This window comes from Chelonia mydas, chromosome 10 (genome assembly GCF_015237465.2).
Source record: "Chelonia mydas isolate rCheMyd1 chromosome 10, rCheMyd1.pri.v2, whole genome shotgun sequence".
Classification (NCBI taxonomy): Eukaryota; Metazoa; Chordata; order Testudines; family Cheloniidae; genus Chelonia; species Chelonia mydas.
Window position 1 is genome coordinate 10,924,228 of NC_051250.2, and position 18,786 is coordinate 10,943,013.

Here is an 18,786-nt window from a genome sequence, read left to right on the forward strand (position 1 = left end):
AATAGTGAGTGAAATATGAGTGCTATTTATAAGCAATTTGAGCGTTCCTCCAGACTTACAGTTAGTTTCATTCCTTTGGGGGGCACACAGTTAAAAAGTGAACATCAGAGCCTGAAAAGAACAAATAGAACCAAATACGATAAAATCTTTCACAAGCAACAAGTCATAGAACAATCAAACATACTGCATCTAAACTGTCTAAACTGACTTCTGAATACCCTGTAACTTGTTACCTGAATCTTGTCCTATTTTAATGAGCCCATAAAGAGAAATAACAGTTATAACAATATGTTCATATCATAGTCCAAAGGTCTGAAAACTGGTTCTCTGGACCCTGATAACCTCTCCTCAACTGCCGTCAAGTTACTAACCTATCCCAAATTTTTTCTGCAGACTACAGGTCCTAAACTAAGAGTATCTTCCCTTCACATTTGCCCTGCGGTCTAGCTGCTTCCAATCCCTCTTCCTGCAATGGTTTCTTTACAAGTGAGGAATAGGGTGAATAAGTGGAAGATAATAGATTCTGCTTGTTTTCAGCACATGTAACATCTTTCCTTTGTTTTGCCATTTAAATTCTATTTATGGGCAGGTTACTCCATTACAGGGTTTCTTTCACTTTCTACTGAAGCTAGATTGGTCCATAAAGTTAATTCCTATATTCATATCCCGTGTCCAGAATTTTCAAAGCCAGGCTTTTCCATTTAGTTTTTTATTATTGTCTTTGCTCTTACCTCCCAACTGTCCATGCATCATCCGTGTATATTGGATCATTTTTACTTCAGTGCCTTGATGTTTTGTCAGAATAGATTTATTAAAACAAAACACGTACCAGCTTCTCCTTCCTTTGGTTTTTTACTTTCTCCAAACTACTAATGTATTTCCTTAGTTGTAGGACTGTAGTGAGGCTGAGTGGTTTCATAGACACCAACTTTCCCTGGCGCCAGCGGGTGCTCGCAGCCCCGCCCCCAGCCCCGCCCCACCTCTACCCCTGCCCTGCCCCCATTCCAACCCCTTCCCCAAAGTCCCTGCCCCAACTCCACCCCCTCCCTGCCCTATTGGACCCCTTCCCCTCCTCAGCCCTCCCTCCCAGCGCTTGCGCCATGAAACAGCTGTTTCATGGCGGCAAGCGCTGGGAGCTAGGGGAGAAGCTGGGACACGATGCGCCCAGGGGAGGAGACAGAGGCGAGCTGGGGTGGGGGCAGAGCACCCACCAATTTTTCCCTGTGGGTGCTCCAGCCCCGGAGCAGCGACGGAGTCGGCGCCTTTGAGTGGTTTCCTTCTGAGCCTGACAGGGAACTGCCATTACAGACCCCCTGGTGGGTGGAGCCAAGCCAGAGCCGGAAGCAGAGCGGCAGGACAGACAGTTTCAGAGGCGGGCCCTTCAATTCAGTTGGGTGGGAGCCAGGAAAGTAGGCCTACATCTCTAGCCCAGTTCAGGACTGTGGCCCTGCTGCTGAGCCCTGTAGCACCCTGTCCCCAGAGGACTGAATGCAGAGAGGAGCTGCTGGGACTGCCGTCCACCATTTATCCAGAAGAGTCTGAGGACTTGCAGACTATGGAGCCATGCCAACGGAGGGCAGTAGGGAAGTAGCCCAGGGGAACCAGACGTTAGTCCAGTTGTGCTGCCCGGAAATGAGTCAGCATGTTTTGGTGAGGATCCCTGCTGACCCACTGGTTGGGACCACCTGCCTCTGTTACAGGCCTGGGCTGGGGACCTAGTGGAGTAGGGTGGGCCAGGGTCTGGCCTGCTGCCAACCCCCACCCTTGGGATGGTGGCCTACTCACCCTAGGTCAGAAGGCCTGTACCTTGTTGGTGGCATGCCCCAGCCAGAAGGCTGAAGCTAAAGGCTGCTTTGTTGTTCTGCCCCAGCCTGAGGGTCAGAGCCCCAGATTATGTTTGCTGTCTGGCCTAGCCAGGAGGCTGGGCAAAAGACCACATGTTCTTCGGCCCCATCCAGAGCGTCAGGGCATATACACTGCTCATTAATAGTGCTTTTTCTGCCTGATGCAGGAATCTGAGTGGTCTCCCCTCCGAGCCTGAGAGGGAGGGGCCACTACAGACCACTACAGGGATTCAGTGTCTTTCCAATGGCATTGAATTTCACCTTCAGGCCCTCTTCGCAGTTTTTAGTCCTGGACAAGCAGGGATCTACATTTTTCACCCTTGAAGTTAAGTGACAAACTTTTGATTAAGTCCTGCTGGTTTTCTGCTGATTTCCCATGACAATGCTATAACAATCAGTGTCTGCCTGAAGGCTTTCCGTTGCCCTGGGATATGACATAGGAACATGTGACATTTGGGACTACTGCATTGCAGTACGAGTGGTTCGGCTCAGAAAATAGCCTGGCAGGCCACTTGAGTGCATAGTGTACTGATGCTGGGTGGCACAGTGCTTACTTCAAATGTCCTTGGGTGGAAGAGTTTCATGCTTTGAAACAACACACACCCACAAATAAAAAAGGGAAGTAGCAGGAACACCCCGAGAATATCTCAAGCAATGACCAAAATGAATGTATCACCCTCCACCGTGATGACGGAAATTCAAACAACCTTAATGCAACTTCTACTGTATATCCCTCTCTTCGTCGGTTTTCCTTTCCACAAGGGATATTTTCCCATTATAACTCTGAAGTTCAGCCTTTGTATTTATAGACAAAGAGAAACCTGTTTACAATTTTGATATTCAAGGGAAGTCTAAATCTGACAGGATGTAAATAAATCTGAAACACAATTATTTTTTCAAACAGTGATTGATAGCCAGCTGGATCTACTCGTATTTTAACTTTACAATTGCATCAGCTCCTGTCTTCCTCAGATAGCACTTATTTTCAGCTCTGTGGTAGACTCCTATAGCATTCCACTTTTGGAATTACAGGGTTTTGGGTTTTTTTCCAATTTGCCATAGAGTTATGTCACGTTTGCTCCCCAAACTTACTCATATAGTTGCATTGGAGGTGCATTTGTAGAAGGTTTTACTTGGGTATGCTATTAATAGTTCTCTCTGAGTCACTTCCCCGCTACCTATCTTACATTCGGCCAGATCCTCTAAAAACGTAATTGCTTATAAATGCAAAATAGATTTAGAGTATGGTTCAGGTTGGAAGCTAAATTAAGGTAAAAGACTAGGGTCCAATTAGGAGCAAGCGAAAATTTTCAAGCTCTTTGGGATAAGAAATTTTGTGGGATCAGCTGATCTCAAGAGATTTCTCATAAAAACAGCTGTTGTATTTGCAGCTGAATGGGCCCAGAAAACAAGTATCTTCTGATTTCAGACCCAAACTGGAACTGACACCACGGGGGGGGCTCAGAAACAATATTTTAAACTGAATCCTGCCTCCCCACAGAACTGGAAGGGGTTTGGATTTGTTAATTATTATTATTATTTATTATACTATGTCTGTGTATGTAGTAGATCCCTCTGTGTATGGCACTTAGCAAAGATTTGCTTTCCTCCTGACCTTTTATGCAAACTTTATGGAATTAAAAAGAGAGAAAATTAATAATAACTCACAATCATTAAGACTGTGCAGATGTTTTCAATTTGTTTCCATTAAAAATACAGGCAAATTACTAATTAAAATAAATGTTGACCTGTGAAGAAGACTGCAAAATTTCCACTTTAACATAAAGGAACAAGAAGTAGCAGCCTGCCAGCCCGAGAGCTGCTCGATTTTAATTTTGATAGAAGTGGCCTTTCTCACTCTGGGTGTCCTAACATTCTTCCCAAGCTTAATCTGTTACAGAGTACGTATGGACAGTGGAGTCACTGCATAGACAGAAGGATGGCATGTGCTTCGGGACTGGGAATAGAGCTGATCAGGGCTATAGTGGAAACATTTTTTTTACAACAAATGGTTTCAACAACAATGACATTTTCAGGTTTTTTCAGTGAAAAACGGAAACTGGATGTTTTTCAGGTTTTGGACAATATTTTTGGTTTACAAGACCCAAACACACACTGTGGGTGGGCAGAGATAACCGAAAATATTGTTTTGGAAACCAAACTTTTTTTTTTAATTATTTTTAATTTTTTTTTTTCATTTTTCACCAAATATATTCATGGGAAATTTTGAAGACCAAAAAATTGGCATTTTTGACCAATGCTATCTGGGAGTCCTAAGTTCTTCTCCTGTCTTCATAATAGATTTCCTGGGTGAGTGGGCAAGACTTCTAACCTCCCTATGTATGAGTTAGCTTCATCATCTATAAAACAGGGATATGAATACTTATCTCGCAGGGTTGCTGTGAGGCTAAATTTTTGATCTGTAAAACTAAGATCCTTGGATTTGAAGCCCTATAGAAAGTATAATTAAAGCCAATAGTGCAGCTAGCATGCTGAGAAATAGCTCACACACAGCATTAGTAACTAATGTCTGTGTAGCTAGCGTGGGCTGTAGCCTAGAGTCAGACATTAAATAAACCCGTATTCTTTTGGAAAGAGTGCCATAGTATCTTAAACCTTCACCTATGCAACCCCAGAGGCAGGCAAAATGGATCCGAGTTCACCATTTCAGCTGAAGGTTGCTCTTCTGATAGGTTGCCACTAGGGATGTAAATACCGGTTTAAAAAGTTAACCAGTTAAATGATTAAAATTGTATCGGTTAACCATTAAACGAGGTAGCTCCGGCTGGCCTGGCACAGCTGGGGCTGGGGTAACTCCAAGCAGCCACCGCAGCTGGGGCTGGGGTCCCGCTGGACTGACGCGGCCAGGGTTGGGGTCCCTCCAGTCGGTGCAGGGTCACCAGGGTTAACTGTAAGCCTAATGCTTACCAGTTAACCGTTTAACCTTTTACATCTCTAGTTGTCACCCATCATTACTTTACTGTGAGGTCTTGATGGATACAAACCAAAGTCCTGGAGTGGGATTTGACCCCAACACCTTACAGAACAAGGGTGAATGTGCTAAGAACGGGCACACACTGCTAGACTCAATAATACTGTGCCAGTCACTATCGGCTACAAATTTTGTGCAAAAATACATAAAATCCTGTACAGTCATATGAGAAAATTTTATACTATCTGTTGCCCATGTGATATATGCCTCACTAGCACAATATTTCATAGTTCAGGCAATTGAAACACTATTTGAATGTGTATCATAAGCATACAGATGGGAACATTTTCCTGCTGGATTTAAACCATTATCCCCATAGGTGTTACAAAAATCCACCTGCATATTGCTTTTTAAGATCAAGGGCATTTCTGATATCTGATGTTAGAGCTGAAGGCTTAACAGCTACTTGTCCACAGGGTGGTGAAATGAATGGGGAAATACATCTGAGTCAAACCTCCAGAGCGACATAATAAATTATGAATATCTTTAATTAAGAATGATGTTCTGAGGCGGTGGTTTTTTAACCTTTTTATGTTTGTGGGCCTCCTAACAAAATTCTAATGGAGGTGCAGACCCCTTTGGAAATCTTAGACGTAGTCTGCAAACCCCCAGAAATCCGTGGACCACAGGTTGAAAACCATTGATCTAGGATAATTAAAAACACTAATAATATTAAAATATGCCTGGATTCCCCCTCCATGGTCTACCAAGGGCACCCCACTTTAGACTTCTGGCTCCCAACCATCACCTCTGTGGGGTGGAGACCCATGTCTCTCTCCCTCCCTGAGCAGCGATTTTAAGGCTTCCCAGCTCCCTGATTTACATTGTGATAGCCCCACAAGCCAGACAGCCTAAAAAGGCCTAGGGCTATGACCCGTGTATTGCCCACAGTTATAAGTTATTACACAGCTCCTTCTAAGCAAGCACATTTATTCTTACAGTAAAAGCATTACAGATAAAACATATTAAGACAATAAAAGAGCCTACACACATGCTAAAAACTTATCAAAGGCCACCCCCAACTTCAACCTAGGACTCTGGTAGGTTCAGTCCTTCAAAACCCAGAATTGGGCTTTTCCCCATGGTTTAAAGTTCGTATCTGTCTTAGTATCCAGAACAACATCTGGGCAGATCATCTATTCTTTATACAGTTTGGCCTTTGCTCTTGGCCTTCTGTAACAGGTAATCACAGCAGACAATTACCCTCTGTGGGTATTGCTTCAAAAGGCCTGCGTTTTTGTATAACTGGATTTGGGGAATTTGGGTTAACCTTCCCCTAGGGATTTCCCAGGAAATCGATTTAACACTTATTGTCTCAAAAGTCAATACTTCTCAGGCACAATTTCAGTATAGTCTTTTGAACTCCCAGGTCCTCAACCTCTGTCACATTTCCCCACTAAAGAGGATAACACAATCCTGGATCGCAATAATACATAAATGTAATACAATAAGGCTCTTCAAGGATATTGCAGGAAATTGACATCTCTGTCATGAAAGGTATTCCTTAGTTCTGTTTCTTTGCTGTAAAGGAGTTGTGTTAACCATATATAACAGGAGCACAGAGCTATGGCCTCCAGGACAAATGCATCATATTATTTCTCAGATCAATGGCTTGTGAAATGCATTTCTTGTATCCAGGGACTTTCAGAACTATTATGCTGATAAGGAAACATTTTCTAGGAGTTAAGGGCAGTCTTTTGCATGGGCTGGGATTACTGTCTTGGCGAGAAGGAAGAGAAGCACAGGGATGACAATTTAAGGAGCTGGATAGTTTAGGTGTTCCTCTGCATCCCATGGCTGATCTGGTCAGCCTCTCCAGCATGGGAATATCCAAAGACATTCAGCAGCTTTATTGCTGGACTACAGAATGCCTTCCTGGGTGCCAGTGATCTAACTGCCATGGAAAGAGAGGAACATGGGAAGTTGTGCAAAGAGTGATCTTCCAGTGAGAGAGACGCTTTGCACAGCTCCTATGGCCTAGTCAAAGAGAGGATGCCTGCCTACAGACCACAAGAGTTCTAGTTTATGTCTTGAAAGCAATTAATGGGAAGGATGCCTACAAAGCAAGTCCAGCAACCTGACAAGGGACTCTGTTAATGTGCTAAATCCACTCTATTGCTTGGCCACCCTGGTAGACCAAATGAGCTAGCTTCACCTCCAGCTTATACTGGTTTCTGAAGGTGTAAACTCAGATACAAGGCTCCCAATGGATCAAGTCCTACAGGGAGGGAAGGTATAGTGGGATAGTGCAGGGCATGAGCAAAGCCCCAAAAGTGGTGGGGTTGGGCTGGGGGGGAGGGTTATGGACAGGGCAGCTGAAGGGCGCACTCATTCACCAGCCTCCATTGGCAGGGTTTCTATGGAGCCACCAGAGGAAACTAAAACTCCTCTTCCCTATAGCTATCCTGATGAAGAGTGGCAGTGGACACACCACCTATGTTTCCCTCTTGGTGAATTTCTTCTTCCAATGCCAGAGCCCTTCTTGTCAGAGAGATGCAATTTATACTTTCCCGTACCAGGCTGAGTGAATCTGGACTAAGAAGCTACAGGGGGAAAATACCACTTGCTCAAGAGCCTTCTCCATGACACTGAAAATCGGGATCAAACGGTAAAAAAAGTTCTTATGAAAGAAATTGGGATTGAGTGTGACCTTGTGTCTGGGAGCTGGATCACACTGGGCTAATCTCAGCGTATGGGGCTTTCCATTTTATGATTAAGGATAATTTGAAATCATTGCAGGTTTCAGTGACAGGATCCTTAGGGTTACTAAAGCCCCAGCAGATAATTAACCAGTCTATAAGACCCCACTCTGAGCCCAGTGAATGCTTGGCTCTTCTTTAAAACAAGTTACTGAGTCTTTTGAAAGCTGTTTATGTTTACCTAACAGCACCTTGCAAAACAAACCAGGAACAGATCCTAATTCCCTCATGCCCTATTTCCAAACCCATTTTCCCCCTGGAGTCAGGGAGGGATTATCAGTGTTGTAAAGGAGCTGTGGCTTGGTATTTATGTGAAAGATCTTTGGGAAATCTCAGCTCTGAACTGCCTGGTATTTGTGTGGAAGTGAGAGCTACAGGCATAGTTAGTCCCAGTAGTTGTGCTGCAAATGGTTCCCCTCGTGCATCTGCATATCAGCTTCCTCTGTGAAAAGAGTAGAAAGCATAAAACAGAACTTAGTACTATACTTGTTTCTCAAAAATTATTCTTCTGTTTCCTTCCTTTGCCCCAGCCTGTTGGCCACACTTCCCCAAAAGCTGCAGAACCTCTTAGAATGCAGTGTTTAAATGGCACTTCTGCCAGTAGCACCAATTCAGATATTTGGGGAGGGTACGAGGCAAATTCCAGCTTCCCTCCTGCTCTGAGAGTCCAGCTCTCTCTAGGCCAGGAAACCTTCCTCTCTCTCCTTCATAGATTCCACGGCCAGAATGATCATATAGTCTGACGTCCTATATAACATAGACCATAGAATGTCCCCAAAATATTTCCTAGTGTCTCTCTTAGAAAACATCCAATATTAATTTTAAAAATTGTCAGTGACAGAGCATCCATCATGACCCTTGGTAGGTTGTTCCAATGGTTAGTTACTCTCACTGTTAACAATTTACATGTTTCCATTCTGAATTTGTCTAGCTTCAGCTTCCAGCCATTGCATTATGCTGTACCTTGCTCTGTTAGACTGAAGAGTCTATTATTAAGTATTTGTTCCCCATGTAGGCACTAATTGACTGTAATTCAGTCACCAGAGCATGAGCCAGCACTGCCAGGAGTCAAGTTCTTGGCAGATTCCCCATGCGCCTGGTCACAACACCACTAGGCTCGGCTGCCCCTCTGTCCGTATGAAAGGGCAGTTGGGTCAACTTCAATGGCGTTGTGGCACGCAGCCGGAGCGATGCTCTGGACCACTCCAATAGCAGTGTACTGATGTAGACAGGACCACTGCTTAAAAATAGTAGGGTCATGGCCCCCTCCAGCTCTGAGGCCTGTGGAACTTTAAGCAAGTGCCAAAACATTGCGGGGTCAATTCACGCTCCCATCCCCCCAAGTCCTCTCACTGTTTTCTTCCTGCTCAAAGAGGGAAGCATGCAGCTGAGCAGCATTCCTCGGTCTCCCACTAATCCTCTCTGTAAATGCACACACGCAGTACAGAGGTTTCACCACAGGCTGACGAGGACATGTTTGTGAGAGGTCTGATAAAAGATGGCCCTCATTTAAAACTGGAACAGAAGGCGGTAATGAGAGGTGTACTGGGCTGTGTGTCGTACTTACTGCAGCTCTCTGCTGGAAATGAGGAACTCCAGTATCCTTTGATCTTTGGGTTCTTGTTCTATTTATTAAAGTAATTACAGCATTTTAACAGGAAACTGGATTCCCCTTCAGTTTGAGCCCTCACCGGTTCCTTCCCCTTGGAGGAGCTTTTGCAAGTGCTCCCCAGCCATCAAGGAAAGAGGCGGAGGTGTGGATGCAAAGTGGGGGAACCAAGAGGATGAATTAAAGTTGAGGACAGGGAAGAAGAGGCAGGCGGCCCTCGCCATTTTGCTGCCCTACGAAAATGTCGTTCAGCCAGCCACAGCGCATTTGGCCCCTTTCTAAAAAACGCTTTCATGAGGGATGTAAGTTTTCTGTTCAGTAATACAAGTATTTGAGACTTGCATTTTCTGCCTTTGCATTCATTCTTTTCACTTTGCCCCCTCACTTCCTTGCTGTTGTCTGTGACCCTGTTGTGTCTCTCGGTATTTTTCCATTGGCTTTTTACATTGTTCTTCCGTCCACTGTATTTTTCTTTATAGCATACCAACTGTTCCTCTTTCCGTCTCTCCCTTCCTCGTTCTTTTCCAGTGTCGTGGTCTCTCCCCGTGCCCTTGCTCTCTTCTCTCTCTAGGTTCCCCATTTCCAGTCTCTCTGATTTCTCCACTCATCTAGCATCTCTCACGCTCTCCTATTTCCCCCCCAGCAAATACACACATACCAGTGTCTCTTTCCCCCCACACACTGGGGCACACACATGGTGGCTCCCCTTACCCACACACTCACAGTCTCCTCTTCATCTGTCTCTTTACTCCCACTTAACTCCTGGTGCTGATTCCTGATGAAGCATCAAGGTGGGTCCAGCTCTATGGCTGCCCTAGTGCCCCCTGCTGGGGAGTTAGTGTACTACTATACTGCTGCCATCTGTTGCATTCTGTTCCCCCTTACTCCTTGTGGCTGTGCCTATGGTAAGAGGCCTCTTTCCACATTTTGGAAGGTGAAGGTGCTCAGTAAGACCCCAGTATATGGGGGTTTGCCCACGTATGGCCCTGAGCCAGCAGCCCAGCATCAAGCCTGCAGAGGTTCTGCAAGTCAAAGCCCTGCTTTATACTGAAGTCAACAGAGATTTTTCTCCTCCTTGGTAAAACATGTAAAATGTTATTTTAAAAATAATAGTATTTAAATTCCCCCTCCCTTCCCCGTGTTTAAAAACAACAAAATGAACAAGCAGCTAATAAGGTGGATGTCCCCTGGAGAAGCCTCTGGAACTTGGAAACGCTGGAACCCCCCAAACTCTACCTGAAACTGCTGCTCTTGAATCTTTTATTTTTCACTGCAGGCTGAAGTGTCCATTCGTCCTTTCCCTTCCCCCCTCTGGCTGGCGTGGGCTGTGGGCAGGGAAGGGCTATTACCTTGTGCTAGGAAAGGAGCAATACCTGTAACATGTGCATTTGCCATGTCTGCCTTTGCATCAAAGGGGAACAGATTGTGCAGACTCTGAGCCCTGGTGATGCAGGCAGACTCGTAAGAGGCAGGGAGGCAATCTGATACTTCCACCGAAAGCTGTAGTTTGTGGTTGTGCTGCTGCTGGGCTGCCCAATCCCTTTCTGGTTTAGAGGCTGGAGTTTGCTTGCAGTGCGCACCTCTGGGCTCTGCTTCCACCTGCGTCCAGAAGCCTTTGCAAGCAGTCCCTATACTGCAGAGCAGAGCTCTTCTTCTTTTCTTTTCTTTTTTTTTTTAACCTTGTGCAGATTAATTGAGTCTGGTTTCCTGTCAGGTCTTTGCATTTTCCTTCTCCGCCCCTCCCAGCCTGTGACACACTTTTTCTTACTTTCTGTCTTGCCACTTGCTCATTCTGACACTGGTGCACTTGCATCCTGTATTCCAGAGCCCTCTTCTCCCTAGACTCTTGGCTATCTGCAGGGCTCTGGCCCTTGCCGTTCCCTTCCGTCCCAGCAGATGCAGAGCAAGGTTCACCTCTCTAGGGCTCCTGGAGAGGGATACTGACAAGTGCATGGAGATGACCTAGTGAATTTCACCCAGCAGCAGGACAGCAAGTGAGCCTGGTCACTCATGAGCGCCCAAGGTAAGGAAAGCAGCCACCTGCCAGACCAGCTCCACACCATTGTCGGCTGGGATGGCACTTGGTTCTGATCACTGCAGCTTTCAGTTTCACTCCTCCCCCCCACCTCCGAGGTGACCTCTTTGATAGTCTTTCTGCGAGCTCCTTTCTCACCCTCGGCAGGTCTAGGTCCACTTTGCATGTACAGATATATGAAGCCCAGGTTGCATTCATAGGTGCAAGCACAAATCAAAATGTTTTGGGGGGATCAGGAGGAAGAATTAGGGGGTAGGTAAGAGGGAAGGAGATTGACTGAGCAGGGCTGGTGATAGGGAAGTTTCTGTTCCCACTCACAGTACAATCCATCCTGCCCCTTTCTGTAAAACTCTTGTTTGAGGATTTATGCTTCCTCTAAGTAATAAAACCACTTTGAATGTTTTCTTGCTTTATAGTTGTACTTCTCATTTCTTCCACTCTGTTTTCTTTGACCCTGATATATCGTCTATTATCTTTTCTGCCATCTTTTTACGTCTATTTTCCATCCAACATATTTTCTTTATTGTATGACAACTGTTCCTATTTTTCCTTTCATCCTCCTCCATCACCTTCCTCTTTTTTTAGCCTCTGCAGTGGGCTGTACCTCTTCCCCCAAGTTATTAATTTCTCTCCCCTCTCCCTCTATTATTTTGTTCTTTTCTGTCTTGTTCCCCTTTCCCATCTCTTTGTTCTTCCCCTCCTCTAGTCTCTCTCCACTTCCTCTCCCCAAAATCTCTCTCACACATAGGGCTGCCTGCCCTGCAAAATCAGTCTTGTGCACTGCTCTTGCTTTACCCCAAAATTACCCTTCCAAACACATGCTGCCTCCTGTCCACACTTGGAGGATTTGTTTCAAAAGCTCCCCAGCCCCCTTAACATCTCCCCATCTCTCACTCACTCACTCACACACACATGCATATGCAGGTTTCTTCCAACTCTCTCACTAATACACAACAGACAGCCTCCCCCTTCCCCACACTGTCTGACTGTCAAGCACAGAGCCTCCTTGTATCTCCCTTTATACGCACATTGCTTCCTCTCCATGCACGTTTGCACATATATACGGTCTCCTCTGAAAAGGACCCATTCTCTCCTGCTGCAAGTGTTCTCCTCTTCCCACAGTTCCTATCTCTCCCCTCACCCCTCCCAGTTTTTCTGTCCTCCCATTGATCCCCAAGTTCTGGCCCAGCCCTTCCCCCATGTATCCCTGTCTCCCCCACTTATCTTCCTGCTTCCCCCATGTTCCTATTTGCTCTTCTCCCCCAGTTTTCCTTTGTCCATTTCTTCTCTTTCACTCCTGGTGCTGCCATACTGGACCGGAGCCCACCTGGGCGGTCCAGCTCTCTGCTGCCTCCCGGCCTTTGCATCCCCCAGTGGTGCCTGCAGGAAATTTGGAGGAAGTACTGCGATATCTGTGCTTGCCCCTTCCATTGCAGGCTGTATGAGCAGAGCAGTGAGGGGAGTGAGGTTGGGCAGAGAAAGGGAATGCTTTGGTCCAAAATGTCCTTGGTAAAGAATCATAGAACGAGATATGTGCTTCAAAAGCTGGACAAGGAACTTAATTAAAACAGAGAAAACAATTACACTGTTCCCTCTGCCTGACTGCAAAGGTTCTGCTCAGGACTTTCTGAGCCTTGAGGAGGAGGTTGTCCTGTCGATTCTCTTGGATTATCAAATCCCAAAGATGTAGACTCCGATAAGTGTGTGTCTCTCCATTAAGACTAAGGTGTGATTGCTACCAGAACCTCACAACAATTCAGCAGAGGTTAGAAACAGCTGAAGAGGCTCCCTGTTTCTTATGTACTGAGAATGTTGATCCATCTCAAACATGTAGGATATTGGGGTAAAAGTACACCCAGTGACAACAGCTGATATTGTGTCCTGGTTTAAGTTTGGATACGTTTTGGACTGGATTGTGACACTTAAAAGCAAGGCCTGAGACTTCTTAGATTTGACATCTCACACCCTCACATCCTTAAACCAGGGCCATTTAAGATGAAGATTTACTTCCAGGGCTGGCGGTGTTGTTCTGATTTCAGATTTCTCAGCGTAAAGCAAGGAAATTGCCCCGTATCCCAGCAGAAGTAACAAGGGGTCTTTATGTTCTGGAATTCTTCTAGCACTCTGTCCTGCTCTCTCAGATGTCTAGATTTAAAGTAAAATCTTGTGGATGGCGGGGGGGGGGGGGGGGAGGGGGGGAGGGTCTGCAAATAGCATGCTTGAAATGTGACAGCATCCCAAGAGTTTCAGGGATGCAGAGCTGGCAATCTATGGCCTTTTGTGAGTGACCATTCCTTCCGGAATGCTGAAACAACTGCAGTCTAATTTTTCTATCACCTGTTGACTTGTGGGCCTATTGAGAAGTAGAATTTCTACAAGTCAAGAATATTATCACAAGCAATCGACTATCTGGGAGCCTTTCTCCCTCCAGCTCATGCTATTATATCTCATAGTCTGTTGGCTAGTTTTGTGGGCATGAAAAGTACTTTGAGTCAGGGGCACTGGGGAGGGGGAGGATTAGTGCCCCCACAGTGAAAATATTGGGGGTGTGGATCTATCTTTCTGCCCCCCCCCCCGATGTTTTCCACCCCCACAATATCTCATGCAGACAAGAGGGGGACCAGAAGGAGGGGCTGGAGTGGCCACCAAGGTGCACAAGATCAGGTTGGCCACCGGGGAGCAGGTAGGACTCCCCAGCCCAGCCCGAGCCTATCTTTCAGACACTAGCCACAGTGGGTCCTGGTGGAGAAGCCCAGCATGGGGGAGGGGCAGGAACACATGCATCAGGTGCTGGGGTGGGGAACAGCACAGGGCACCAGCACCTGAGCAGGGCGGCAGGGGGCCAGTAGCTAAGAAGTGTGTGTTGGAGCTCAGGGGGCACTGGGCACTAACCACAGAGGAACGGCTGTAGGAACTACCAGGAAGCCTCTTCCCAGGCTGGAGCCAGCTCCCTGCTGTTCCCCAGTCTTAGTAGCTCCCCTTGCTCCTCCTCCTTCTCCCCCCACCCCGCCCCACGCTTTCAGTTGCACCATTTTAGTCATTCTGCATGATTCCACCTGGCATTTGAGGTTCTTCTGTGTGCTGGGTCACCACACCTGACATTTTGTGAGGCCCTGGCATGTCTCGTGTACCCTTTCATTATGTCCTCCTGCAAGGATTGTGGGACTACAATACAATCGCCATAGGTAATCAGACCTCCCGTTTCAGAGCATTTCCCTCTCACTGCACCAAGTTGCAGGCTGGGACACCTGATAAGTAACTGGCCTTTGAAAATCTCTCCCCAGGGCAACAATGTCTTGGCTGTTATTCAGTTCATGAGCTTACTTACAGTGGCTTCATTAATTACCAGGAGGGGTCTGAGGTGGGCTCTTTGTCATTGTAGCTAGTAGAAGTTTTGAATTTGCATGGACAACTTCTCTTAACCTCTAGCTTTTCCTCGGTCTGCTCCAATATAGGTCTAAAGGTTAAAGCCACTTTGCCTTCCCTTCCACTGCACTGAGAACAGTTACTCCAGAATGGAGAATCAGGACATAAGGCTTTGACTCCAAGATGTTTTCATGTCGCTGTCTCCAGGAAGAGATGGCCCTGAACTAAGCAAATAACAAACCCTATAATGTATGTGGAAACAGTACAGTCTTCATCCATGCACCTCTGTCAATTTATCACCATTCTGATTTCCAGCAACTAAATTTGGACCCTTCATTGAACAAACTCTCCCAACTAATTTAACTTTAGTGACCAAGAGCTGTTGCCAGTTCATAGCCAAGGGAAAGCAGCATGGCAATTGGGACCACTTATGAAAATGAGGGGTTTAGACAGTTTTTCTCTGAATCTTCATTTTGCTACTCGGGCAAATTATGATTCCTGTTAAAAAGCAAATAACAGTTTTTTAAATGCTTAGGGCAGGTCTACATTTAACATGCTGCATTGGTGCAGTTGTCGACGGGAGAGAGCTCGCCTCGCCATGGGCGCAGTTTATCCACCTCCCCGAGGGGCAGTCGCCTATATGACAGAAGAAGCTCTTCCACCGACATAGCGCTGTCTACACTGGGGGTTAGGTCAATATACTACATCACTCTGGGGTGTGGATTTTTCACACCCCTGAGTGATGCAGTTATACTGGTTTAGATCCGTAGTGTAGACCAGACCTTATTTTCTCTGAATTATGTACAAATTCATCCCCTTTGGAGCCTGGTGTTTTCTGGGACGAGCTTCCAAGGCATTTTGTGAGAACTTCAAGAGTCCGCCAGCACCCTTTGTAGACAATCTCCAATGCTGCAAAAACAGCAAATGTGGTATTTCCAGTGTACTGTTTATAATAAAAAACTATCTTGAATTTTTGCTTTAACAGGCTTTTAGCACATTTTGGTCCCAATCCTGACTCCTTATGCACCCCAAACTCCTTGGGCGTGCAAGGAATGTAAGATCAAGCCCTTTATTGGTTTTAACATAAACCTTGGGCCAAATTCTCCATGGTTTTGCCAGTGCAACTCTATTGATGTCAGTAGCATTCCCACAGTGTAACAGAGAGGAGAATTTCACCCCCAGAATGTAATGCTCCATGCTCCAATGTCAAGAGTTTTGATGAATTTATGAAAACACACCAGAAACTGACAAAAAGTGTTTCCGTAAATCAAACAGTTAATAAAGTTCTCCATTTGACTTTTCCCTGGCACCCCATAGGAGCTTTGCCCACTGACTTCCGCAGAAGCTGGATTGGGCTGATAGAGTGCTGCCCTCATGGCTGAGGGTACAGTGCCTGTACTTTTAAAAAAGGAAACAAGAAAAAGAATAAGTTTATTTTCAGTACAGATGATGGATTTTTACAAGCGTGCACGTAAAACAGCTTCCATCTCCCCCGCCCCAACGTTTCCTCAGAAATGCTGCCTTCACCCTCCTCTCTGGGTCAGTAGTTTTAATGGAGGTGAATATTTTCAGGAGAGTAACCTTTCTGCTTGTGATTTGTTCAACGGCTCAGGAGTTATAATGGTCGCTATAAGATTTATATGATTGCTGTCTGTGGCACAGATCCAACAAGGTAATAAAAAGTGTGTCTGTTCTAGCTTCCTCAGTCACTTTTTTCTCTCCTCTTGGCCCCCCCTCACTTTTGCCCCTTGCAGACAAAAAGGGAAAACAATGTCAGTCCGTTTAAATTGCAGCTTTGGCAGAACTGGGTTATACCCATTTCACATAGGACGTGTCCTAAATGTAGTTGGTGAATTACTTCTTTCTGGAGGATTGTCACAATGACTTCAGTTGAAGTTAAAAATGGTTTTTGGATTTTACTTTAAATCTAGACGTCTCTTCCGCTCCACATTCTCCTGCCAAATATTTGGATTCCAGAAGAGACGAAATTTAGTGGGGGCCATATCCTGCCATCAGTCCACATGCAAAACTATCTACTGAAATCGGTGGGGAGTTTTACCTTTAAAATCACTGGCAGATAGGGCTCTTCCATTTTTATACAAAAAAACCTAGTAAATTTTGCAAAGCTCATGAAAGTAAAGAACGAATAGCACCATTAACAGCTGGGCATAATGTATGTAGTTCCTGTGCAAGTGTGGCAGAGGGCTAGTTCTTGTGAAAGCCCCACTAAACCTCATCTGCTTTCACTGCTGTATGTTGCATTGCTTTCCAATGTAATCAGCTGTGATGGGTCTGTGTAGCAACTCAACAGGAAAGAGGAATGTGTCAAACATCCCTGGAAGTCTATCAGAAATGTCAAACTAAATGTTTTAGTTTAAAGACTTTTTAGTTTAAATTTTTAGTTTAGTTCTGTAAAAAATTACTATAGGCTTAATACTTGTTTCTTCGGTGACTGAATCTCTGTGTAAAGTAAATAGGTATAGCGATGACAGATGCTTGGATTCTGGTGTCTAATGTCTGGTTTGGCATAGTCAAATATACTTTCTCTCTGCATGAATATCACGCTATTCTGTGAGCCCTCCTAAATAGTAACATTTTAAAGTAAATTGGGTGAGTTGTGAGAAAATTCATAAGCATGAAGGTTCCTTATCAGTGTTAGAAAAACAGCCTTTGGAACTGATCAAAACCTCATTGAAGTCAGTGGGAAGACTCCCATTGACCTCAGTGGGCACTGGATCGGGTCCTTCATTGGTGATTAAGTTTTCCTCATTAATGTGGATAAAATAGGATATTTGCTCTGTGAATGCTGGAATAGGCTATATGGTGGTAGTATGTACATGGATGCCATTAGCAGTTAACAGATTGTTTCCCTTTTGTTTTGTGAGTATGTTGTGGACATATGTTCATAAACTAATTCTGAAAAATTTATATGTGATACATAAAATCCTTCTACATAATGATCATTGTAACAGATATCAGTATGTGCAATGCTAGATTGGTTAATGGCTATGGGTTTGCTTAATGGGTTTCCGGATATTGTTTCTACAACTACGCAGAAGAGCCATTTCCATAAAAATTAGAAATAACCATGAAGAAACTCTTAAAATATATCCCTCTGTGAATTCTGAATCCTGAGCATAAGTAAGCTGGGAAAACACCTGAAGTCACTTTACTGTGTGTGTGTTTTAAATAGGATTATTTACTTTCTACTTGCAGCACTCTATGGGTTCTTCCAAAACTCTACCACTGCACCTTAGTCCTGAACAAGAATGAACTCTTCCATTCCAGACCTTGCTCCCACACTGCAGCTTCTATTTATTGGCTTCTCCTGAGCAAAGAATTGCAGTTCCATCAATCTCTAATGGCTTTGTAGCAAACCCAAAGATCCACTTTGTTGAGATTATCAAACTCATTTCACTGGTGACCTGGGAGAGTTGTGCTTCTTTGTGCAGCCTTTGCTGTGAAAGATGTTGGTGCAATATGAAACACAAAGTATTTAAACTCTTGTCTCAAGTCAGAAAGGGGGTGCTTTTTTTTTTTCTTCTGCTTTGATTGTTAGAAGAAATAAAGGGGCCTTATGTTTCCTATAGGGCTGGAAACACTGAGTCAGTTTATTTTTACCTGAAACTCTCTGGTCAGAAGGGAGGATGGGACTTCTGAGGCATCTCCACTTGGAGTGTTGTTGTACATGTTGGCGTTTGTATGACTCCCCTGTGCTTGTTGGGGCTAATGACAGTAGGAGCTCCTGGTTAAATGCTGCTGACAGTTATGGACATGCAATGTCAGTGAATTCAGGGGTGTTGCGCAGGTGTGAGAATCTGCTGGCCTTTTATGTACATTACTGTTGAGGATAGATTGAACTCTCCACTTGAAGAAAGCAATCAGAAAATGATATTCATGGCTGACAGTCTGGGCAGAAATGCTGGTAATTTTAACCATCACTTTGGAGGCTGGCAAGTTGTCAGAAAGCTCTGGCAACAGGTTCTGACCTTTTTTCTATAATGTGGAAGCCACAATGACTCAAAGTTGCATCATCATGGCGTTGATGCTAAGTCACAACCTGATAGCGTGTCAACCTGAAGCTGTTTCAGGGACAACATCAGAAAAATGGCTTTTGAGCCTGTTAAATTACAGGTGTCACCAACCCTATATGGGATCCTGAGCCTACATTTGAAACATTAGCTATTGGAGGCAAGCAAGGGATAGAATTCCAATTTGGATAAAAGTTGACAAATTGTAAA

At 45.0% G+C, this 18,786-nt stretch overlaps 1 protein-coding gene and 1 long non-coding RNA gene across 3 annotated transcripts in view; one reads left to right on the plus strand and one right to left on the minus strand.

Annotated features, from left to right (window-relative positions):
* Positions 1 to 7,126: 7,126 nt before the first annotated feature.
* Positions 7,127 to 10,552, minus strand: LOC122461963. Its single transcript, XR_006284273.1, has 3 exons — positions 10,518 to 10,552; positions 9,103 to 9,160; positions 7,127 to 7,977 (listed from the first exon to the last, which is right to left on the minus strand). It is a non-coding gene; the product is annotated as an uncharacterized LOC122461963 (long non-coding RNA).
* Positions 10,553 to 10,619: 67 nt separating this feature from the next.
* CARD11 (caspase recruitment domain family member 11) overlaps positions 10,620 to 18,786 on the plus strand; it is a 68,277-nt gene continuing 60,110 nt past the window's right edge. The window contains exon 1 of one of the 2 annotated variants that reach the window (XM_043523868.1): positions 10,620 to 11,167. In XM_043523868.1, coding sequence (XP_043379803.1) covers positions 11,155 to 11,167 — 13 coding nt within the window. In that variant the 5' untranslated portion in view covers positions 10,620 to 11,154. The remainder of the gene's footprint in view (positions 11,168 to 18,786) is intronic. The other variant, XM_037911028.2, reaches the window with a different exon arrangement.